Source organism: Lacerta agilis, chromosome 9, assembly GCF_009819535.1.
Source record: "Lacerta agilis isolate rLacAgi1 chromosome 9, rLacAgi1.pri, whole genome shotgun sequence".
In the NCBI taxonomy this organism is placed as follows: domain Eukaryota; kingdom Metazoa; phylum Chordata; class Lepidosauria; order Squamata; family Lacertidae; genus Lacerta; species Lacerta agilis.
Window position 1 is genome coordinate 60886829 of NC_046320.1, and position 25334 is coordinate 60912162.

The window sequence follows — 25334 nt, forward strand, 5'->3', positions numbered from 1 at the left end:
AAAAACCCTTTCTTAGCAAAGAAGTGGCACCGACATCCAGTTCTAAAAAAATAAAAATCCCTTCGTTCCCTAGAATTTTTTTGTCAGAAGAAATGGAATAGAATCAGCTTGGAGAAATAGAATTAATAATTAAAGTAGCAGCTTTAGAAAGGCAGTTCAGTGATCATGGAATAATCTCAGCATATTTGATTATTGTAGATTAAATATACACCTTAGCTTTCTTGAGCAACTTGTCTGTTTTACTCAGTTTTTATTCTTCTAATCTGTAAAGAGGCTTAATCTGCAAAGTTGGTATCTTAAAAGTATGCATTAATATTAAACTCCGTAATTCGCTTATTGAAGTATTTATACAAGGAATTATCTCCATAAATGAATTCTCGTTCATGCTCTTGAGAAAAGGAGCCATGCTCCTAATGCTGGCTTGATCATGAAGGGACCAAGAGCGTGTTATGCAATCTGTGTTTTCCCTCTTTACACACCCCTTTGCTTAAAATTCTCTCTCTGTTCCCTGCCATGGACTAAGTAATAACACCTGATGGATATTGACTGGAAGTACTGGTTCCTAACTCATGATCTTTATTAACAGCTGTCTGTTCTTACCAAGTTTGGCCCCTCATAATGCACCTACCAACAATGTGGTCACAACAGGGCTTATTGATGGCACTGTGGTCAGTGGAATTGGAACTGGTAAGTCCTTTGCCATAGCCATATGGGATGGATTTGGTGCATCATTTTCTGAAAGCAGCCCTATAACTACTCTTGACTCAGTTTACTTTTAATTTCTGTAAATAAATCCTCTTGAATGCACTAGGAATCTGCAAGATTGCAACAGGAAAAAAGCTATGTTTAATGTAATGGAGCTCCATCAGACTACTGCAAAATGTTTCCTGCAGCCAAAATTGTGTAGGACTTTTTGATATAATGAAAAGTAATGGAAAGCATAGGAACAGAAAAAATAACCCAGTGGCAGAAAAGCCACTTAGTTCTTACATGGAGCTGGTTACCAGGGGCGATTAACCTTTTACATCCCAGGGCTGCTTTGGTGATCAGCAGTGGACATGGCCATTATATGCACACACTCCCTTGCCACACAGGTAGCACACATACTCACTACACCTGTACATAGAGCTCTGTCTACCAAGGCAAAACCACTCCCATCCTATTCACCCCCCCCTTGTGGGTGGAGGGGACACTGCCCTTTTACATTTTGCGGAAGTTTCCATGAAGAGTAAAATACAGGATTTCCAGCCCCCTCAACACTGTCACTGAGCCAGCAGAGGAATTTTATTTCCTGATCATAGCGCAGAGCATCACCATTGCCCAGATATGGGAAATAAGGCTGTGGGGGCTGGTTTGGCATGTGGCATGCTGGCTGCATCCAGCTCACCCTGTGGGTGAAGCTGCCTTTGCATTAAGCCACAGTTAAAAATAAGCTAACGCAAATGAGCAGCATGCTCAACTCTACCTGTTATTCCCCTGCTTTCCCCCAACTAGGTAGAAAGAATCCAGAGTTGTGCATTTATCTAATTATTAGAGCTGAGCTGAACTGGGGTCACGAACTGCATGAACATTTCTTGCTCCTCACAAAGCAGCCCCCCCCCTTGTGGAAGATTGGTGGGGGAGACTTGAAACAGCATGAAACAGTATGTAGAAGGAGAGAAAGCATCCTTGCTATAACTAGGATGATACTCCCTGTTTTGCCACACCATAACAAAGGAAGTGCAAAAGCAGATCACAGCAAGACGTTGGTGTTAGCTAGATGCAGTTCTGAATACCATGGCAAGGGAAGTGAAAGGGAGTACATTTCTCAGTTTCCAAGGCAACCGGGCAACTGTATTCTTTGAATTTCTGTAGGGAATATGTCTTCATATTGCCAAAACAATAAAGCGACTTGTCCTGCCCCGACGAATATTGTGCTAGGGGAGCAGGCAGTGTAGGAGACATACACGTGCCCCTCCCCAGCAGGGAAATGCCACTTCATTGTCTTCATTGGCATTGCTTCATAACCAAATCTGATTGGCTACATGGCATGATATCATCTCACTCACAGTCTGATCCCTGGTTGACTGTGAATCTGAGACGGTGGGAGAGAGCTGGAATATTGTCTTGTGGGTTGGGGGGACTTTATGTTGTAAAATCCGAAAACATAAAGAAAAGAAAAGAAAAGAAAAGAAAAGAAAAGAAAAGAAAAGGAAAAGAAAAGAAAGGAAAAGAAAACAGATTGGCCACCCCTGTTCTATAGCATTCTTGGTGTGAGCATGTGGAAAAGGTTTTTAAAAATGTGACCTTTTGTTTTAATTGATATATACTACTGTATGGGACCCAGGTGGCGCTGTGGGTTAAACCACAGAGCCTAGGACTTGCTGATCAGAAGTTCGGCGGTTCGAATCCCTGTGACGGGGTGAGCTCCCATTGCTCGGTCCCAGCTCCTGCCAAGCTAGCAGTTCGAAACCACGTCAAAGTGCAAGTAGATAAATAGGTACCGCTCCTATGGGAAGGTAAATGGCATTTCCGTGCACTGCTCTGGTTTGCCAGGAGTGGCTTTGTCATGCTGGCCACATGACCCGGAAGCTGTACGCCGGCTCCCTTGGCCAGTAATGCGAGATGAGCGCCGCAACCCCAGAGTCTGACACGACTGGACCTAATGGTCAGGGGTCCCTTTACCTTTACTGTAGAAGCAGAGTTTTTTAAGTGTGTGTGTGTGTGTGTGTGTGTGTATTAACAATAAACAGTATTAATGTCTACCACCTTTTCAGAATTCTCACTTCACTCCTACACAAACAGCTGCAAATTTGGAGAAACTATATTCAAAGTTTTTGAAGCACTGTAATGTTTAGGCTTTTTCTACTGTGATTTCATACTTGACCCAATTGAGTTTAGGTCCTCCTAGTGCTCGAAGGTAGGAACGTGGTCATCCCACAGGAAACTTCTGCCCGGCTCCATTGCCTTGGAGGGGCCCCAGTTGCATTCCTGTCTTTCACTCAGGGTGGTAGCTTTAGAATTACTCCCTGATGCAAGACTGTGTTTCAGGGTCAATTTCATTTTCTTTTCATCTTGTGTCCATTCCCCCTTCTTCTTACAGGAGAGAGACTTTTCCCACCCCCATCTGGACTGAGCTATTCAAGTTGGTTTGCATAGAACATTTTAGTACAGCTCCAAATCATCACCCAGTCAGGTTACTTACAGTTGTAAGACGGGCAACAGCTCCGAGCAGCACTATATATGCCTTGCCATTGTCCTTTCTGCAAAAGACCGGTCACTGATTGTTTCAACTAAAGAAGAACTGCTTCAGAACTATGGTAAGAAGCACACTGTGCAGCATATATTCCTCACCATTTTGTTTTATTGTGACAATAAGGCATAAAGCCCATGCTCCTCCCCAAAACCAGAATGGAGTGATGAGCTGAGCAGTCCTTTCCCCGCTTATTGTGCCCAGTTTCAGCATTAGATTTCCTGATTTATTAAACCACATTTTCCCCTGTGACATCTGAACTGGGAAACCTTGATTTCAGGGTTTTCTTCAAACCAGGATTGCAATTTTTCCTCCCTTCTATCAACAGTTACTTTTAGAAAAGTTTTAATTGCCGCATTTCTGAATGCAATAACTTGCCCAAATCATAACATTCTTAATATTTTTTTAAAGGTGGGGAGCAGATAGGTCTAAATGTATAGTACTGAATCTTAACTTAGTTGAATCTGATGCTTTATTAGTGCACTAAATAGAAAAATTGTGATACATAACCTTTTTTACTCTGTTACTTGCCACTTCATCACCTTGAGGCTATAGCACTGTGCTGGATGTCTGGCTACCTTTGATGAAAACAGCATACAGCCTGCTTCCTACTTTGGACTGTTCAATTATGTATATATTTATATGGTAATAGGAGCTGCCATTTCATTTTCTTTTGTACTCAGTTGATGACTTCAGTGAAGAATCTTCCTGCTATGAAATCCTCCCTTGTTGCACTCGTTTTCGTTGCGGCGACCATATAGTGGAAGGCCAGTGGCATCATATGGTTTCTGGTTATGAGCAAAGGCATGCTGAAAAACAGCACCGCTGCACTCTACATTGATGGGCAGCTGATAAATACTGTGAAGGTAAGTTGAATACAATGACATTCTGATTCTTTCTTGAGATAATGTATGTGAAGGACTACGAGCACTCTGAAGTGTTACTACCTTTGCATGTTTTGTGTTTAGGTTTGAGTGCAACCTGGAGTGGTTGCCTTGAGTTGCTGATGGGTTGGCTTTGAACTCATGGTTCAGCTGTTAATGTGAAGTGGGTGTTTTCTTCTGAACCAGATTGTGCATTGTGGGTGCATGTGAGATTAGTGTTAATCAGCTATCAGAGATTAAAGCATAGTTTTTTGCTGCTACGATCAGAACCTTTCCAGGTATTCTATAACCATGGGGGCCATACTACTGGTTTTTGAAATCTTCTTTTAAAGGCCTAGAGTTATCTTGTTTCCCTTGGGGGATTTCTTCCAGATGACTAGCCTTGAATAGCATACAGAATAGCTGGTTAGCAGAGGGAGTAGGCTGTCTCTCTCAATCACAAACGCAGTGAACCATCCAACACCACAAACCCAATTCTGTACCTGAGACAAGAAGCTATTAAGAAAACAGCACAGGAGAAGCATGTGGGAAAATAAATGATTACTTAGCAGTATATAGTCCCCCCCCTTCATGGATCACTGCCATTGTCGTGGCGAAGGGGCTTGAAATTACTCAGGGAAGCTATGGACAGGTCAAGATGGACAGGTCATAGCGGAGAGTTTGGACCAAACGTGATCCACCTGGAGAAGGAACTGGCAGACCGCTCCAGTACCCCTGCCAAGAAAACTCCATGGACAAAGACAACAGGCATATAAAAGATATGACGCTGGAAGATGAGCCCCTCAGGTCGGAAGGCGTCCAACTTGCTACTGGGGGAAGAACGGAGGACAAGTACAAGTCGATCCAGAGCTGATGAAGCGGCTGGGCCAAAGCCGAAAGGACGCTCAGTTGCGGATATGCCTGGAAGCGAAAGGAAAGTCCAATGCTGTAAGAGAAAAGTATTGCATAGGAACCTGGAATGTAAGAACCATGAACCTTGGTAAGCTGGATGTGGTAAAAAATGAGATGGCAAGAATAAACATTGACATCCTAGGCATCAGTGAACTAAAATGGACAGGAATGGGCGAATTCAGTTCGGATGACTATCATATCTACTACTGTGGGCAGGAATCCCGTAAAAGAAATGGAGTGGCCCTCATAGTCAACAAAAGAGTGGCGAAAGCTGTACTGGGATGCAACTTTCAAAAATGATAGAATGATCTCGATACGAATCCAAGGCAGTCCTTTTAACATCACAGTAATCCAAGTTATGCACCAACTACCAGTGCTGAAGAAACCGAAATTGATCCAATTCTATGAAGACTTACACACCTTATAGAAATGACACCAAAGAAGGATGTTCTTCTCATTATAGGGGATTGGAATGCTAAAGTAGGGAGTCAAGAGATAAAAGGAACAACTGGCAAGTTTGGCCTTGGAGATCAAAATGAAGCAGGGCAAAGGCTAATAGAGTTCTGTCAAGAGAACAAGCTGGTCATCACAAACACTCTTTTCCAACAACACAAGAGACGACTCTACACATGGACATCACCAGATGGGCAACATCGAAATCAGATTGATTATATTCTCTGCAGCCAAAGATGGAGAAGCTCTATACACTCAGCAAAAACAAGACCTGGAGCTGACTGTGGCTCAGATCATCAGCTTCTTATAGCAAAATTCCAGCTTAAACTGAAGAAAGTAGGAAAAACCACTGGGCCAGTAAGATTCAATCTAAATCAAATTCCTTATGAATACACAGTTGAAGTGAAGAACAGGTTCAAGGATTTAGATTTGGTGGATAGAGTACCTGAAGAACTGTGGATGGAGGCTCGTAACATTATACAGGAGACAGCAACGAAAACCATCCCAATGAAAAAGAAATGCAAGAAAGCAAAGTGGCTGTCCAATGAGGCCTTACAAATAGCGGGGGAGAGAAGACAAGCAAAATGCGAAGGAGATCGTGAAAGATACAGGAAATTGAATGCAGATTTCCAAAGAATAGCAAGGAGAGACAAGAGGGCCTTTCTAAACGAGCAATGCAAAGAAATAGAGGAAAATAACAGAATGGGAAAAACCAGAGATTTATTCAAGAAAATTGGAGATATGAAAGGAACATTTCGTACAAAGATTACCACAATTAAGGACAAAAGTGGAAAGGACCTAACAGAAGCAGAAGACATCAAGAAGAGGTGGCAAGAATACACAGAGGAATTATACCAGAAAGATATGGAGGTCTCATACACCCCAGGAAATGTGGTTGCTGACCTTGAGCCAGACATCCTGGAGAGTGAAGTCAAATGGGCCTTAGAAAGCCTTGCTAACAACAAGGCCAGTGGAAGTGATGATATTCCAGCTGAACTATTTAAAATTTTAAAAGAGGATGCTGTTAAGGTGCTGCACTCAATATGCCAGCAAGTTTGGAAAACTCAGCAGTGGCCAGAGGATTGGAGAAGATCAGTCTACATCCCAATCCCAAAGAAGGGCAGTGCCAAAGAATGCTCCAACTACCGCACAATTGCACTCATTTCACACGCTAGCAAGGTTATGCTTAAAATTCTACAAGGCAGGCTTAAGCAGTATGTGGACCGAGAACTCCCAGAAGTGCAAGCTGGATTTCGAAGGGGCAGAGGAACCAGAGACCAAATTGCAAACATGCGCTGGATTATGGAGAAAGCCAGAGAGTTCCAGAAAAACATCTACTTCTGCTTCATTGATTATGCAAAAGCATTTGACTGTGTCGACCACAGCAAACTATGGCAAGTTCTTAAAGAAATGGGAGTGCCGGATCACCTCATTTGCCTCCTGAGAAATCTCTATGTGGGACAAGAAGCTACAGTTAGAACTGGATATGGAACAACTGATTGGTTCAAAATTGGGAAAGGAGTACGACAAGGCTGTATATTGTCTCCCTGCTTATTTAACTTATATGCAGAATACATCATGCGAAAGGCTGGACTGGATGAATCCCCAACCGGAATTAAGATTGCCGGAAAAAATATCAACAACCTCAGATATGCTGATGATACTACCTTGATGGCAGAAAGTGAGGAAGAATTGAAGAACCTTTTAATGAGGGTGAAAGAAGAGAGCGCAAAATATGGTCTGAAGCTCAACATCAAAAAAACTAAGATCATGGCCACTGGTCCCATCACCTCCTGGCAAATAGAAGGGGAAGAAATGGAGGCAGTGAGAGATTTCACTTTCTTGGGTTCCATGATCCACTGCAGATGGTGACAGCAGTCACGAAATTAGAAGACGCCTGCTTCTTGGGAGAAAAGCAATGACAAACCTAGACAGCATCTTAAAAAGCAAAGACATCACCTTGCCGACAAAGGTGCGTATAGTTAAAGCTATGGTTTTCCCGGTAGTAATGTACGGAAGTGAGAGCTGGACCATCAAGAAGGCTGATCGCCAAAGAATTGATGCTTTTGAATTATGGTGCTGGAGGAGAATCTTGAGAGTCCCATGGACTGCAAGAAGATCAAACCTATCCATTCTCAAAGAAATCAGCCCTGAGTACTCACTAGAAGGACAGATCCTGAAGTTGAGGCTCCAGTACTTTGGCCACCTCATGAGAAGAGAAGAATCCCTAGAAAAGACCCTGATGCTGGGAAGATGGAGGGCACAAGGAGAAGGGGACGACAGAGGATGAGATGGTTGGACAGTGTTCTCGGAAGTGACTGGCATGAGTTTGGCCAAACTGCGGGAGGCAGTGAAGGATAGGCGTGCCTGGCGTGCTCTGGTCCATGGGTCACGAAGAGTCGGACACGACTGAAGACTGAACAACAACAAATATCCCCTCTGCATTATTTAAATCAGTGATGTCAAAAGTCAGGTTCGATGGATGATACAGCATCTCTGATCTTTCAGCCGAAAGCTTTCAGCAGTTTGCAGAAGCCTATCATTGTAGCCGCCATCCCAGTCTGTGTGACATTAGCCACAACCAGTTCTTTTGCAGAACTAATATGTCACTCAAGCCCAGAAATGTGCTGCTGAGGAATCTATCATGTTTCCTTAAAATTGACTAGTGGATCCCCCTCTTTAAAGTGGGCTAGGTTTTGTTGCGATTAATTCAGCTGACTGAAACTAATGAGAGGTTTCCCAGCCCTTCTTTCAGCTAGTTAATAGGACAGCATTCTCACACCTTTCCAGCTAAAAGCTTATCAGAACATTTCCATTTGCAGAGTGATTAAGCTTCAGTTCTGTATTTGTATCTTCTTCCTATAACAGTCGGCGTCATAAATAGATGGCTGGTATATAGATACTTCCAGTAACAATAGCTTACCTTTTTGCATATTTCATTTACATATCTCAAATTTACCTTCTGGTATCCAATGTAACATGGTATTATTGAAAGAAGCATGAAAGTTTCCTTTCTGGTGATATAACTCTTTAATGCCAATCAACAAGCAAAATAGGATGAATCAAGTGAAGTGGCATTTTGGTTGATGAAATGAAGCAGAGTGTGCATTTCCGGTAGAAAATTAACCTTTTGTAATTTTAATAATAATAATAATAATTGTATTATCTCCGCCCATCTGGCTGGGTTTCCATTTTAGGTGCATTTTAGGTTTATCTCTGTTTCGTGTGATTTATGGAACCTTTCCCTTGAGTTTCATGTTTTGCTGCTTCTCAGTTGCCTTCACATCTCTCTTTTTCTTCCCTGTGGGAGGAGCTTCTGCAAAAAATCACTGAGAAAGTCTCAAGGCCAGCTCCAGATGTTGCTTATTTTTCTTCTCTAGTCAAGAGTGATGATGGAGGAGGAGGAGGAGGAGGTTGAAAGTTGTTGAGAACTTGATTAATCCTCCTTATGCATTTTTGGGTTATAGATTCTTGGGCAGGGAGGTACCACACAAGTGCATAGAGCAGCAGCAAATCACCACCACAACCCTATCCAGAGACAAAGAGGAGACCACCTTCTCTCTGTCCCTCCTTGAGTGAGCGACGGCTTCTGCACCTTTCCTGCCAATGAACCTAGTGTGTTCTGAAGTAGGCAGTACTTTACTTTGGTGGTGAGACTTGGTTTCATTTGCTACTGCTTTTGTTCCTGCTGGCACTAGCCAGCCATCACTAGGAGAGAAGGATGGAGTCAGGTTGGAGAAGATATGAAAGGATGGTTTTAATTGGAGGCAAGGAAAAGCAGGGATTGTGAAGGAATTGTATGATTTTGGGTTTTGTGTTGGTTGCGTTTTGAAGGAGATCAATTCCAACGTTTTAAGTGTTTGGGAAGGACATAGCTTTATGCCTTGGATTAAGGGTGAGAGGGGATATGTGTCTGGTCCTACCTTTGAGTGATTTGTGAGAGGGGAGATGATGGATTGATTTATTTGAACCATTTGTTATCAGTACGTTTATGTAATTTGGAGAATATTCAGATTGGATGGATTTAATTAATCTTTTAATTTTATGTTTGCACATCTGTGTGTGTTTTTAACACAAAATCACATGTGTTCTTACCGCCAGAGGTGTTGTTAGCTCTCTTGTCAGAGAGGAATTTTCTTGTTGAAATATTTCATTGAATGGATGGTGCATTTATAAATGAAACAACCTTTTCACTAAAGATGCAGTTGTGCTGTGCACTCCTGTGCATGCTTACTCAGATGTTAGCTGTTCAGTGAAGCATATCTCTGGTAGGTGTGCATAGGATTGCAGCATTAAATGATTAACACATGTTGCTAAATTTTCAAGGTTGTTTTTCTCATTTTTGTTCCTTTTTTACTGTAAAAACCTTTAAAAAGCAGCCTTTCTTCCTTGAAAGTATGCCTGGAAAGACAGTTTCATGCTGAAATACTTTATATACATATGCAAATATAACCAGATTAATTCCCTCTAGAGGGAATGTTCAAAATGTTTGCCATCAGCACATGTGGTCAATCACAGTCAGCTTGTGTAGCTCTTATTCTGTTACAGTCTTCCATTAATGTTTAGATGGATTTATGAATGCTTTAAAAATGGTTTTTTTTCTGATCAGCAGGTATTTATTTTACAGCTTCATTATATTCACAGTAGTCCTGGTGGATCAAGTTGTGCTAATCCACCAGTAGTCAGCACAGTTTACACCTATATAGGCTCGCCACCAGCTCAACGCCAGCTCTCATCCCTTGTTTGGCGTCTGGGGCCAACCCATTTCTTAGAAGAGGTCTTGCCTCCGTCAAGTGTTAGCACGATTTGAACTAGGACCAAACTATGTTGGAAGCTTTCAAGCGTATATATGCCATGTAAGTAAAAGTTATCCTAGTGTGGTTTTTTTGTTTGTTTGTCTTTCTTTGATTTAGGTTGGAGTAGGATTAATTTATTCACATACGCAGATAACATAACATAACATAACATTTGATATCACTTGGAGAAGCAAGCACGTTCATTATCCAAAGCTGTACTATCACAAAAAGCTCTTCCTCAACACTATTGCAACTTGGCACCTGCGAATAAACAAAAGGGGAGGAGACCTCAAAGGTGCACAAAATACAATTTAGCTACTTTTGATAATCTTAGTGCAATCTTAAAATGAGATATACTCTAAACTGAGAATTTATTAATTTGGCTCAAGGTGGTAAAAGCCTGGAGTTTAGCTAGTAGAATTTGCCCCCCCCCCCAATATAGTTTATTTGAACCACATTTTCCATCCAATTAATTAACATTGTTCTTTAGCATTTACATATTGCACTTTGCACACTAGCTTACATGCCTTTACAAGAGAGTTAGACAAATCCATGGTGAATAGGCCTCTATAGTAATGACCATACATGCCATCCAGTTTCAGGGGCCATTTATTGCTTGAATACCAGTTGCTGCGGAACTGCAACAAGGAGATGGCTGTTGAATTCCTGCCACTGTTTGGTGGTCACTGTGGGAGACAAAACACTGGGCAAGGCAGGGCATTGTCTTATCCGCTACGTTGCATCAGCTCACAGTGAAATGTGTTTCTCTCATTCTGAAGGCAAGGATTCAAAACCAGAAGGAGTCAGCCCGTCTCCAGTATCGTTGGTCCCAGAAGAGAAAGTTTCTTTTGGCCTCTATGCACTCTCTGTTTCGTCACTGACAGTGGCAAGGATTAGAAAAGTTTATAACAAACTGGACAGTAAGGCCATAGCCAAGCAGGTAAGCTGGAACACTCAGGTTGAAGAAGACTTTACTGTCTGGCTAGTTTTATGATTTTAACTCGAGAAGTGCCATGTTATATAAGTGGATGTCACACATTAACAGAGAGCATGCACCAGCACTGTTAATACTGGAAGCTATGCATGTGTGCTAGGGCTGCTGAATTGAGACTAAGGCATTAAACTTTTATTCATGTTATTTTATTTATCAAAATATTTATATATGGCTATTTCTTTTTTTAAAATAAAAGAAAATCAAAGCGGTTTGCAGCAATATTACATAAAACCATGCAGTAAAAGCCATATGAAAAGTTTAAATCAAACACCAATTAGCTGTTGTGGAAATATGTGTTCTTAAGTGTCTGCAGATGTCTGGCAGAATAGAAAGTTTGCAGCAAGCATTTAAAGCTGAAACAGAGAAAACAGTTGGAACTAATTTCCTTAGTTGTTAATATCTTTTGTGCAGATATCTTTATTTTAATTTATTAAACAAAATTCATATACTCCTTGATTGTAATAAAAACCCCTTTACAATATATATATATATATAAATAGTAAAGGTAAAGGGACCCCTTACCGTTAGGTCCAGTTGCGGACGACTCTTGGGTTGTGGCGCTCATCTCGCTTTACTGGCCGAGGGAGCCAGCGTACAGCTTCCGGGTCATGTGGTCAGCATGACTAAACCGCTTCTGGTGAACCAGCAGCACACGGAAACGCCGTTTTTTACCTTCCTGCCTATTTATCTACTTGCACTTTGACGTGCTTTCGAACTGCTAGGTTGGCAGGAGCAGGGACCGAGCAACAGGAGCTCACCCCGTCACAGGGAGTCAAACCTCCAACCTTCTGATCAGCAAGCCCTAGGCTCTGTGGTTTAGACTACCACGTCACCCGTGTCCCATAAAATATTAGTAAACAGTTAATAACATTGATTTTGTTTTGAATGGTTTTGGATAGTAAAACACATCTTGGTGTCTGGATAGGCTTGCCTAAAATAAATGTTTTAAGCCGGCACCAAAAAGAGTATAATGAAGGTGCCTGCCTGATGTCAGTAGTAATAATAATTATCATTATTGATAATTTTATTTATTATAGTAATTAATGATAATATAACAGTGATCATTTAGTAGCTAGTAAAGTGTGTTCTTATGACCTCTTTTATACAATATTGCTGAGTAGCAAAGCTATTAGTCTTTTTGTAGACATATTTGGCTATTTTTATTTTTTTTTTTAAATTTTTATTTATATTGCGGCCAGGGCCGGACTCAGGGTGGATAACGCCAAATATGAATTACAATAAAATGTAATAGAAAACACACACCCACACACAAAAATAGCACTAATTTAATCTCCCTCTCCTGGGTCTACCAGTGCTAAAGTGTGATATGAAATATCATAGAAGTGCAGAGTGGGAGATGACCATGGGAAATTGGGCTTTGTACAGCTCTTTGTTTTATTCATTTTGATTTCCCTATAGGTTTATCAGCTCTTTTTACTTCTAAATTTTAGAGAGACGTACTCTGACAGAACTGGAGAACATTGGGTTTAATGAATTTCAGGAGCCACTATGTGCTTAGCATTTTTACAGAAGCCACCTCTGGTCTCCTTTTATGATGACTCTGTCTATATGGACCCACAAAGAGTTGGCTCAAGTCCGTAAATTAAAAGAGAATTAAACCATATCTGCTAACCTGTTCTTTAAAACTTCCAAGAGAGGCTGCTAGTTCTGCTACCTCACAGCTCAGCCTGCATTAATCCTTGAATCAAAATTCAAGTGTTCAGAATTGACCTAACCTTACCTTTGGGGGGGGGGACTAAGCATTGTTCTACCTCTTCATGAACACCTTGTGTCGCTGAAGAAACCCTCTAAATGATCGGTTTTCCTTGTTTTAATTAGTTGGCTGTTTCATCTCATGAGAATGCCACTCCAGTGAAGCTGCTTCACAATTCAGGAGGACATCTGAATGGACCCGCACGTACCATTGGTGCAGCTCTGATAGGATATCTGGGTGAGATGAGTTGCAGTTCTTTCACTTCTTTAGTTCCAGTGTTTAGTTGCAATATAGAGTTTAAGGTGTTTTTTACACATTGACCATGGTACTAGAGGCTCAGTTCCGAGCTTGGGAGCCCTCTAAATGCAGGTGCTTCTTTTCCCCCTAAGTCATCCTTTCTCAACCTTGGGTCCCCAGATGTTGTTGGACTACGGCTCCCATCATCCCTGATCACTAGTCTTGCTAGCTAGGGTTGATGGGAGTTGTAGGCCAAAAACATCTGGGGACCCAAGGTTGAGAAACACTGCCCTAAGTAGAGGAACACCCAGCACATAGGATGGGGAATCCTGATCTCTGCCCCAATATCACAAACTCTAGGCATTGATTCATGCTCTTTGGCTTTGCCTTGTGGTGTTAGCACCCTCTGCATGATAAAAGAATAACTGGAAATGATTGGCAGCATCCTGCTGTCCCTTGGAATACATACCTGGAATCTTGCCATGCTTATTTCTGCCTTGTTTACCAAGCAGTCTGTTCCTAGGAAATTCTCACAAGGTTTCTATCAACTCCTGGCCTCTAGGCATCTGATGTGTAGTCCCTCCTCATATGTCAAGATTTGTAATCTCTGAGAATTATTATGTCCATGATTATTATTTTTTAAATTTTATTTTGGTGGCTCATGCTTCCAAATCTATGATTCTTAAAATAGCCAAAGTTTGTGGTCTTCGCTTTTGTGGAGTTTGGATAAAACGTATGGGCCTTCTTACTGTTCGCTTGACTGCTAGCCATGATGCGAGTTGGTCCCTATTAGTGCCTTGGGCACTTTTCAAATTGAAAAGGCAGGATAAAATCTGCTTCAGCAAATGAGCATTAGGTGTGGAATGGATGGTTGTTTACTTTAGGCTCGTGCATGCTTTGCCGTGGGGGAATGTTATGAGAGCAGTGATAGAGCTTTGCATTTGTAATGAAATAAATTTATGAAAACAAAATATGCATGCAGAAGGTTCTAGTTTCAGTCCCCAGCATCTTCAGGTGTGGATTGGAAAAGAGATCTGCCTGAAATCCTGGAGAACTGCTGTTGGTCAGTATACACAATAGTGAGTTAGATGGCCTGTATATGGGAGAGATTTGATACAAGGGATGGATGACACTGGCTTGACCAGAAATCAACACTGAAAAAATCTCAGTAGCTTTATGTTTCTTCAAGTAGTTTAAGTTGCACACTTGAGCGCCTCATTTCCCCCTCACATCTTATAGTCCCATCCACCTACCAAGAAAAACAAACGAACCTTTACCTTGGATAGAGATGGCGAACTGGCAGCAGGGAGTGGAGTAAGGAGCCAACGGCAAGGGTAGGGGTTGTGGCCAAAGTCCACAGAGCTCACTCGACTCTCTTGCTGCCCTGCAAGTTGCCAGTGGTGGAGGAGAGGCACAAGCAGTAGTGGACAGGGTGATAGGGCTGGACCGCTCTCTTGGCCCCTGTCTGGCTGAATCACTGCAGCATCCTGGGATGGAGAGAAGGAATGCAATGGTGGTGAGGTTGGTGTGGTGCAGCCACCATGGCAGGAGCATTGGGTTGCAATTTACATTGCACCAACCTTGCTACCACTGTGCCCCTCCCCCACTCCATCCTGGTATGCTGCAGCAATTCATCTGAGCAGGGCATCCCCACTATGCCGTCCTCTGCTGGGCACACCACCAGTTTGAGGACAGGCAAGCTTGAAGGATGGTTGTGCCTGCCTTGAGTTGTGGCAGTACTAATTAGGCCAGCATTGTTAGCACATGTTTGAGAACCCCATATAATTGAGTAATTGCCCCATATCTAATTTCAGTTAAACTCCGTTGTCTTATTTGCATGTAATTGCTCAGCAAATGAATTGTGAGTCTCCTTTGAAAGCAAAATGTGCTAGAAGTCATGTTAATTTTATATAGTTTACGTTTACTACAAATGAGCTAATTTCCCGCCTGCTCATTAAGGGCTTTTGTTTGGTTTTGTTTGTTTCTGTTTCTGATGTTGTAGGTTCTTGGGAAATTGGAAATGCATTCACTGTTTTTGAATCACATTAGAAGGTTTTGGTTGTACAGCAATCCATTAAACGCACTAATGCCAATTGGTTTATTTTTTGCCACCTTATGCTCAGGAGTAAGAACATTTGTCCCAAAGCCTGTTGCAACTACGTTACAGTACATTGGTGGAGCAGCTGCTATTCTGGGTCTGGTAGCCATGGCTTCGGATGTCGAGGGGCTGTATGCTGCTGTGAAGGCCCTTGTGTGTGTGGTAAAGAGCAACCCTCTGGCTAGCAAAGAAATGGAAAGAATCAAAGGTTATCAGGTACGTGCGATTTGAATTCTTACATGATTTTGCACTTCAAGCATTGTTGCATTAACACATTTCATTACTACCTTGCCTTTGAAGTCAATTGCATTATTTAGCTCTGTTTCCTTGTGTACTGTAAAGGCTTTCAGTCAGTGACTGTTCTGCGGTTAAAGTGAAGCACCATCAGAATATGGTCATCGTGTCAGATCTGTGACATCTGCTAGCTCAGCAGAGACTCTTATCTGCTGCCAAATCAAAGGAAGAACACGCAGGAGCCTGAAGAGAAATACATGAGGAGGAGCTTCTATTGTTGTTACCGTAATCAAGGGCAGTGCACCATCTGTGTCAGTGGAAGGGCATTTGAAGCCAGTAGTGAGGTTGATTTATCTGTCTATTTGAAAACATAGTAATTTGTTCGAACAAATGGATGGAGCTTCTCCTACGAGTTGGGAATGACTTTCCATCAAAGGAGATGAGACCCTTGTTCTAATCTCATCACGTCCAAGATGACTTCCCTTACCTTCAACGTGCCATACGATTTAGAATGGGCCGTTTTGTGTATGAGGCCCATCTATCACTTAGCGCCTGAACTGAATTTGCCAATAGGAGTCCTGTTTAGCATTGAAAGAACAAGATTATCATCACCGTGAGGCTTCTTTATTAGCCATTCTGCCTGCATTTGATTTGCTTTCAATAGGCACCAAATATTGTTGTCTTCTGAAAACTAGTCACGGCCCCGACGAGTTATGTTCCGTACCGAGGTAGGGACACTTACACTGGGCAATAAAACGTGCTTTAGAAATTGCTTCCTTCTTAAAAAATCAAAGAAAATGTTTGGAATTCAAAGGTAATGGATTCAGAAATGCTGATATCTTGTATTTCAAAAAGCAGCTGCCTGTCCTTTGCAGGACTCCTGTTATATCCACCTGGATAATCAATATTAATTACAAAAGGCTGCAACTGCTAACCCCCAATCTTTTGCCTACCATAATGACTTTCTTTTGTTTCCTTTTGACAAGTAGTTCTGTGTAAGACTAGTCACTAGCACCCCATCCCTGAGAATAGCCTCTTCATTTCAGAAATGCCTGCTGTTTTGTCGGTTAATGTCAACTTTACCGTCTTCTTGCTTTTCCATTGTAATTCTTGGTATTATCAACAGTTTATGACAAAGAAATGTAACACTATACAGGATCTTTGATTTACAAAAGCATGGCTCTGCAAATGACTACCCTGCTGTGATACTTTTTATTATGCTTGGAATAAGATAATATTTCCTTTGTCTGCAAATGATGTAACAACTATAAAAGGAGGGGGAAAACCTACTTTGCCACTCATTGTCCATGATGTTGCTTGCTTGTATTTCAGTTATTGGCAATGCTGTTAAGAAGAAACCTCTCTCTCCTGAATAGCCACATTCTTCATTTGACCTTTTCCTTGGTGGGGACTGTTGACAGCGGTCACGAAACATCCATTATTCCAAATTCAGCTGCCTTCCAGGACCTGCTTTGCGACTTCGAGGTACATAGGGCACCCCTGAAAGCTAGAAATTATTACAATCATTAGGAAACCTGGGGCAAGTGTTTTCTGAAACAGAAAGCACGCCAGTGAAAGAGATTGGTTTTGTGGATCTCATGAAACTACATATCTAATGCAGTACATTATGCAATTGCAGTGCAGAGAGACTCTAATCCATCAGCAATGTTGATTGATTGTAACACAGCCCTCTTAAAATATATTACATTATTTTGTTTCGTGAAGGAGGTAAGTTTTGAAGCTAAACTCAAGAGCTGGTGTCAGAAATGCCTTTTGAAATAACACATGATCAGTCATGAACAGCCTCTAACCTAATCGTTTTGCCACAGGATAGCACTTTGCAGTTACTCTGCTAGGGGGGCACACAGTGTGGAAAACTATGTTGCAGGTGAAAATTAATATGGAGTCTGACATGTATTTGAATGAAATATTCAGTGTCAGGTTTGGCTCCCTTAAATTGAGAGCAAGATTAAATGAAGACTTGACGGGGGTAAGGGAAGGCGAATAGTTGCCAGTAAGGAGCAGCATGAGCGAAGCACCCTGACCTAGAAACCTTTTCACGAGTCAGGCATTATGATATAACCTGCTAAGGTTGTTGGTGTAAAGCAGAGACAGGGGACCATTTTCAGCCGGAGGGCCACATTCCCTTCTGGGGAACCTTCTGGGGGCCACATGCCAATGGTGGGCAGGGACAGAGTCAAAAGTGGGCAGAGCATTGAATGGTAATTGTTTTCCTTTGTGCAGTAGGCTATTTTCTACACACATCCACTCGCCGCTTTCTATCCTCCATCCAAGGCCAGTAAGAAGCATCAGAGTTCAACGATGCATTTTAGGTAGGCAGAAACAGAGAATCCTAGAATCGTAGAGTTGGAAGGGATCCTGAGTTTCATCTAGTCCAACCCCCTGCAATGCAGGAATCTCAGCTAAAGCATCCCTGTTCTTCTGGGTGTTTAGTCAGAATCTCCTTTCTTGTAACTTGAATCAATTATTTCAGGTCCTACCCTCCAGAGCAGGAAAAAACAAGTTTGCTCCATCTTCCACGTGACAGCTGTTTAGATATTTGAAGATGGATATCATATTTCCTCTGTCTCCTCTTTTGCACACTAAACATACCCAATTCCCTCAACCGTTCCTCCTAAGGCTTGGCTTCCAGACCCTTTATCATCACTCAGGTGCAAAACAGGGCCAGTAAGACGATGTGGCCTTGGGTGAGATGGTGTGACTTTGGAGTGCCCCATGGGTCAGACAGAGAGGCCTGGATGGCTGCATTTTGAGCATCCCCATCCATGGTGTCAAGAAACGGCCTTACCACTGTAGCTGGTCTCTTCATTACCCCAAACTCAGTGGCTGCCCCCATACAGAATCCTCACCTGACATCAATTAAGTTGTCCACTCAAGGTCCACTGTAGTGCTTTGGCAGGTCTCAGTGTTGGAGAGTGCACAAAATGGCATTGGCAACACTGGCAATAGATACTGGATGGCGTGGGTGGGTGCCATGGGTCCTATGAATGGAATATGGGTCGAGTGACCATTTTTTGAATTTGTGTTGTGCATGACGAGCAAATAATGACCCATGGCAGATTCTGGTTTCCCACCTTTGTGTTTAAACTGATAATCCAAACGCACAGTATTTGTAGTTTTAAGTAATGCCAGAAGAACTGAGGGACAAGATTTGATAAAGGGCAGAATTAGCTGATAGCAAACAGCAAAAGACAGGGATTGATGACCAGAAAATGAGAATTTTTTAAAAATGAAAGGGAGTTTGTATATGTGGTCTTGAGAAGTAGGATTTTTGAGGCTGTTGCAGATAGGAGAGAATGATATCACAGAAGACATAAAATCGGAAATGAAGAAGGGGAGGGGGGAAGAGAAGCAGCAGCACATTACCTTAAGCAAAGTCAAGGGTATGAGAAAGGGAAATGATTAGGCAGGCAAGTTAAGTTTGGAGGTTTAAATGAAAATACTTTTGACTGTGTAGTTTGATTTGCAGTAGCTTTTCACATCACTGTTAGCTGAAGGAGGTCTGCAGACTGATCACAACAAGAGGAGAAAGGGATTACTTTTGCAGTGACAGAAGGCTAGTAGGAAGTGGCCTTTGAAGAAGAGATTTAAATTATTGAGAATAGAGGTGTCTAGGCCACAAACAAAGGCTTTAGCAATAACAGAAGCAAATACTCAAGATGGAGAAAATGACTAGTATTTTTCTATGGACGTTTTCTTATCACTATCTTGTTCTGATTAATTTTTAACAGATCAATTAGATTTCCCCCTTTTTGTTCTCTTCCTTAATAAAAATGTCAATTTTTATCATAGTTAAGTAAACCCAAGTCACATTCACACACTTGTATGTGGCAAGTGGAAGTCGATCAACTTACTTCTACGGCAGTGATTAATGCGCTGTATTAGCGCTGTTGTTTAGTTTTCAGATTCTAATCTTCCCCTGTTAGATTCTCAATCTTTTATAAATGGAAGATGAAGAGGCTAAATCTTGTCATTTTATTTCTGCAGATCAACTAGAATATGAATTTACTTGTTCTTCACTTGTTAATCCATGAGCTTTATTGTTTGATTGGTGAGCTGACAATAGCAATCTGGTATGGAAAGCAAAGAATAATTGTTTATTTTTTTCCAAAGGGAAAAAGCAACACCTGGGACAAAAACAGCAATAGCTAACTCTAATATTGGTAGTCTAGAATAACTCTACTAAGCAGAATAGTAGTACATGCCAGCTACAAATCAGCTGTATATTTTGTATTTCAGGTCTGGCTGCATGCACCCTATGAACTTCACCTTTCCTTATTCGAACATTTCATTGAGCTTCTTACTGAATCCAGGTAACATCTGATATAATTTGTCTTGTAAACAATACAGCATTATGTACAATCCAGATTTTGCCTCCCAGTCTCTCTCCCCTTTGCTTGCTCTAATGCTGTGCCATGGTTTTGCTTTGATATGATTTGAAGGTGATTTTTTTTATTATGATGGGAGAATAGGAAAGGACAAGTGGAACTTGCGGAAAAATACTGAAAGACAGACAGTGAGTTAAAAGAGCTGGGCTGAATTGAATGCTAAGCACCTAGTCCTAACTATTGGAAGTTCCATTCAGATAGTTATGAAGACTACAATATAAAATGCAAACATGAAGTCGTGTTTTGTTATGTCATTGGCCATGCTAGCCGGCTGTATTCCAAAACATTTCATTGGTACTGGGATGGGGAAGATTGCGTTAGACCCATGTCCTGTGACCATCAGATATTTGGTGGGCATCCCCAAGAGACTAGGCTTTTTCTGTAGTCAGAAACTTACTTTCCCTGGGAAGGAGATTCAGTCTGGTCCCACCCACAGCTGCTTTTTCTCCACAGCAGTTGGCCTACTTGCTTCAACAGCATTCAGCTGTTTTAACCGTGTTATATACATATGTATGTTAACAATGAATGTATCTGATGTAAAGCCAGGTTAAAGAAACTAATTGAAGTGAATGGGGGAAAATATATTCCCACGTTTGACATTATATTCTCATTACATGGTATGAAGCTAAGTCATGTAGATTGTTAGATCCATCTTCTCTTTTTTTAGCTATAGTGCATGGGCTACTCAAATCAATGACAATTGCTTATTATTTAAGCTGTTATTTTCATTTCAGTGAAGCAGCAAAGAATGCAAAACTGATGAGGGAGTTCCAGCTTATCCCAAAACTTCTGCTGACACTTCGAGATATGTCTTTGTCTCAGCCAACTATTGCTGCTATCAGCAACGTACTGAGCTATTTGCTTCAAGGATTCCCTAGCAGCAATGACTTGCTCAGGTACCAAATAGATCTATCCTTTGATTTCATTCTTTCTACAAAATAATAATAATAATAATAATAATAATAATAATAATAATAATAATAATTGCATGATTCTCCATGAGGCTACATTTCTCTTCTGTTGCTCTGAAAATACCAGCCTAGGAAACATAAAACATTCCTTATGTACACAGTTTTTTCATACTTGGTAAATTTAATAATCTTTTACAGTGGCTTTCCAGAATCCATTTCAAAATACCTTGAAGGTGATGTTCTTTCCCTTCCCTGTGCTTAAAAATGTCCTATTTATAGTAATTTTGCACACATATAGAGAGAGACAGGAGAGTTATCCAGGACAATTTGTTTCAGATTAGTTTTGACAAGTGTGTGTGTGTGTGTGTGTGTGTGACTGAAGCAACTTTATTCAATCCTAATAAATGTCAGGATCTGAATTTTAAAGAAAATAATTGCTGCTTAGTGTTACTTTGCAGCCAATGTTAATTAATGACAAATTAAACTCCACTTGTCAAACAGAGTGCATGCTGTTTCCCCCCCTCTTATCCACCAAGGTTTGGGCAGTTCATCTCTTCTACTTTGCCTACATTTGCAGTCTGTGAGAAATTTGTAGTCATGGAGATGAACAATGAAGAAAAGCTTGACATTGGTAAGTAGTTCCAAGTTCTTGAGACCCAGTGGAAGAGAAGAAATCACTTGAGACATGTTTTCTCATCACCACGGATGATGATCTCTTTATTTTCAGTGCTACAGTCCCTTCACGTTTCCTCTCTAGAAAGATAATCTTTTAATTAGGATGGCCCTTTTAAAGTTAATTTTCCAAGGCTGCACTCTACAAACTTCAGCACCCAAGAAACTCTCATTTAAGTCAAAGAGGCTGGCATGGAAATAAATTCCACTGGCTTGTGTTGCAAAAAGTGCAGAAAGTTAAGAGAAAAGTCATTTCCACAGAAATAAAGTAAAGAAAACTTACTGCATGGCCCTAAAATAGTAAATCTCCTGCCATAGATCCTCTAGGATATTTACATGTAAAAGCAGTGGTTGCGACCAAGTGTGTGGGACTTGGCCACACAGAGTTGAAAGTGATTACTCTCATTGATTTTGGTTTTCTTTTCATGTAAAAGGAATTAGGTTTAATTGAACATTCAAGCCATCTAAATGGAAATGAAGTGGAAGAAATGTTTACATTGGCACTTTTTGAAGTGTAGTCTACAAGAAAAGTAATGAAATTCCAGGTGGCTTGAATGGACCACAGCTCTTCAATTGTTCTGAACCACAAATTGCATGAAAAAGCAGGAGTAAACAGTTTCTAGCATATATTTTAAAGGTAGCAGAGTTTGTCTTTCTTGGCTACACTGTACCATTAAACATCAGCTGGAAGTTCTTCCCCTCTTCGCTTCCCTTTGTGTGAAAAGGACAAAGTAACGAAGTCTGAAATGAAAAACAAAACAAAACAGAGCCTTTATGAACTTTAAAACCCTCTTAACTTTATGCCCTCTACCATTCTGCTCTTTAGTTCAGAAATTATGAGTATTTTTCCTCCACCCTTTATTGCCCTGAACATGATGAGAACTTTTATAGTGCTTCTGCATACTTACATATGCTCCTTGAGCACATAGAGTAGAAGAAAGAAACTGATGAAAAGAAAATGGTTAATTTGAAGTGTTTGTCGTATTGTCCTTGCCTAGGCAATTTCCCCACTATTCAAGTTGGTTAAATGTTTCAGTCTTGATTGGTAGGTTCATCTTCACTCACCTGCAGAGCTTGGAATCTATTTTATGGTGTACTAGTAACAATAATTAAAATTTACACTCTTGCTACATGAAATTCATTTGGGCATAGTTTGTTCTTAACTGTGGGTGCAATCACAGTGAATTTACTGATGAATTTTCCCTTTTCTGTTTGTGGTGACAGCCATTTTGTAACATGCAACTGTTATTTTCAATGAGCAGTCTAGCGTATTTTCAGCTCAGTTTTAGTCATGTACTGTTTGTTACAATAGCAGAAAACTATTTACAAACCAGTTATATTTTGAGGGGGCGGGAGGCTTAATGGCAAGTGGTGTTATTTTAGAAGATACAGTACTTGCAAGAAGTTTTCCATTGACGTGTTTCAAAGCTAACTATGCATTTTGTGTTTTAGGAACAGAAGAAGACTTTGGAGGTCTTGTTTCTGCAAATCTTATCCTTCTGAGGAACCGATTGCTGGACATACTACTTAAGCTTGTATATACATCTAAAGAAAAATCCAGTGTCAACTTGCAGTGAGTTCAAGTAGCCTACCTTTTGCTGGAAAATGTGACTGTCAAGAACCCACAATGCCTTAATGGACAAAAATGAGGCTTAGTCAAGCTCTACTTGAGAGTTCCACAGATGGTGTTAGCTGCTTTCAGCATATCCCTGTAATTGGCATTGTGTCGCACCACTGTGCCATAGCAAAGGCAGGGGGAAGTTGCAGTCATTATTATGACGGCTACATCTATGCTTGTGGAATTACCGCCACATGTTTCTGTGCACAGCTGTATACACCTGGGATTGGGCAAGTAGATGGTTAATTAATAGTGAAATGCTAATAAGGCGACCATCTATTGACGGCATTTATTTAAAGAGATTGCAGGTTTTTATGTATTTATCAATTTCATTTATTTCAGAGCCACACTGTTCCAAAGTTTGGGGTCAGCCTATTTGTATAAAGACACCCTTCCAAAGACATCTGGAATGGAATTTGGGTGACCCTGCAGGGAAATTGAGTTGCACAGTTGAGAAGCATCCTCCAAAAATGCTTCTAGGTTCCCCTGTGTGGCCCTTGGTTGGTGCATGGTGCAGTAATAATAATAATAATAATAATAATAATAATAATAATAATAATAGTAATAATAATAGTAATAATAATAGTAATAATAATTTAAAGTAATTGAAGTGATGAACCAGTTCTTCATATATTCTCATTCATTAAATAGCTTTATAGACTGAAGGAATTTTTCCATTTATGAAAAATTGTTTCATAGGAAAGGACTGCAAGGGCCAACTACTCCAACCCCATGCAATGCAGGAATCTTTTGCCCAACATGGGGCTTGAACCCACAACCCTGAGATTAAGAGTCTCATGCTCTACCGACTGAGCTATCCAGCAGAGATTATTCTGAATGCTTTTAAGGAGAGTTAGCACATTCTCAATTGTGTATGCTCAAAGTTACATATCAAACAGAATGAAAAGCACCTAACATTTTTATCCTATAAGGCTTGCCCATTTTGTCTGGCTTTAATCCATTAATTCTGTAGCATTCTCCCTACTTTTTATTCAGGGCTTGTGAAGAACTGGTCCGAACACTGGGGTTTGACTGGATTATGCTGTTTATGGAAGAGCACTTGCACCCTACCACAGTGACAGCAGCCATGAGGATTCTGGTGGTCCTGTTGAGCAACCCATCCATTCTCATCAAGTTCAAGGAAGGCCTCACTGGCGGGGGCTGGCTTGAGCAAACAGATTCTGTGTTGACTAATAAGATTGGAACGGTGCTTGGTATGAATATTTAAAAACGTCCTAATTTTTTAACCCCTTTTCTCCCCACCCCCACTTTTATTTTATTTTATTTGAATGTTGTGGCTAATACAGAATTGATCTAGTACCAGGAAAGCCAGTTTCAATGTAGCATTCTTAAAGGTTGTGAGATAGTCTCTGGAGTGAATTTCTGGAGCCATGCACTCGGAAAGTATTGTGACTGAATGGTTCATCCTGTGGAATGTATACTCCTGCTGTAGGCGTGGGTGATTTGAGCTCACACCTTTATGGATGAGCACATTTCACAGATAGCTCATTAAGGCAAAAACAGTTTTAGTCTGTCTATGGCTGTAAAACACCCATGTAAATCAACTCCAGCCATGTACAGGATCAGGGACTAGACTAGTTTGTGACATTATCAGATACTGTATTGGCCCGAATATAAGCCGCACCTACTGGAGGGGGGGAAAGAAAAAATACCCAAATATAAGCCACTCCATTCCTCGCTGTTCCTGGCTGCATACTGGTGTGTGTGTGTGTGTGCATGTGTGTGTGTGCTGCATTGCCGGTGGCCTTTCCGCTTCCTCGCACTCTCCCTTCCCAGCCTTGGAGGAGAGGACGGGAGGCTACGCACGGAGCAGGCACTGCTTTGCCACGTTCCTGGCACTGTTTGCCCTGTGCTCCTGTCTGCATACTGTAAGGTCACGAATATAAGCCGCTCTTTAACTTTTCACGGTTGGAATTTGGGAGAAAGTGAGCTTTATATTCAGGCCAGTATGGTACAAAGCATCCCAGTGAATCTGACAAACTCAGAGGTTTCCACGGAACAGTGCTGCATAGGAGCACAATGACATCTGAGGAATATGGAGGATCGTTCACAGTGCATTGCTATGTATGTTTACTCAGAAATAAGTCCCACTCAGTGGGGTTTACTCCCTAGTAAGGGCACTTAGGAGTACAGCCTTACTCACCTTTCAGTGAACGTTGAAACTAGAATC

The 25334-nt window shown here is 41.2% G+C and overlaps 1 protein-coding gene and 1 non-coding gene across 2 annotated transcripts in view; one reads left to right on the forward strand and one right to left on the reverse strand.

Annotated features, from left to right (window-relative positions):
* Positions 1–25334, forward strand: part of WDFY3 (WD repeat and FYVE domain containing 3) — a 125245-nt gene that overhangs the window by 53348 nt on the left and 46563 nt on the right. The window contains 18 exon segments of the mRNA XM_033160689.1: positions 586–687; positions 3083–3127; positions 3130–3195; positions 3198–3299; positions 3916–4019; positions 4021–4098; positions 10088–10266; positions 10268–10299; positions 10302–10316; positions 11036–11196; positions 13090–13201; positions 15325–15515; positions 16866–17018; positions 19794–19867; positions 20677–20838; positions 21390–21484; positions 22978–23098; positions 24140–24357. Of these exon segments, the coding sequence (XP_033016580.1) occupies positions 586–687; positions 3083–3127; positions 3130–3195; positions 3198–3299; positions 3916–4019; positions 4021–4098; positions 10088–10266; positions 10268–10299; positions 10302–10316; positions 11036–11196; positions 13090–13201; positions 15325–15515; positions 16866–17018; positions 19794–19867; positions 20677–20838; positions 21390–21484; positions 22978–23098; positions 24140–24357 (2010 nt within the window).
* On the reverse strand, positions 23894–23967 carry TRNAK-CUU. The gene has a single exon. It is a non-coding gene; the product is annotated as a tRNA-Lys (tRNA).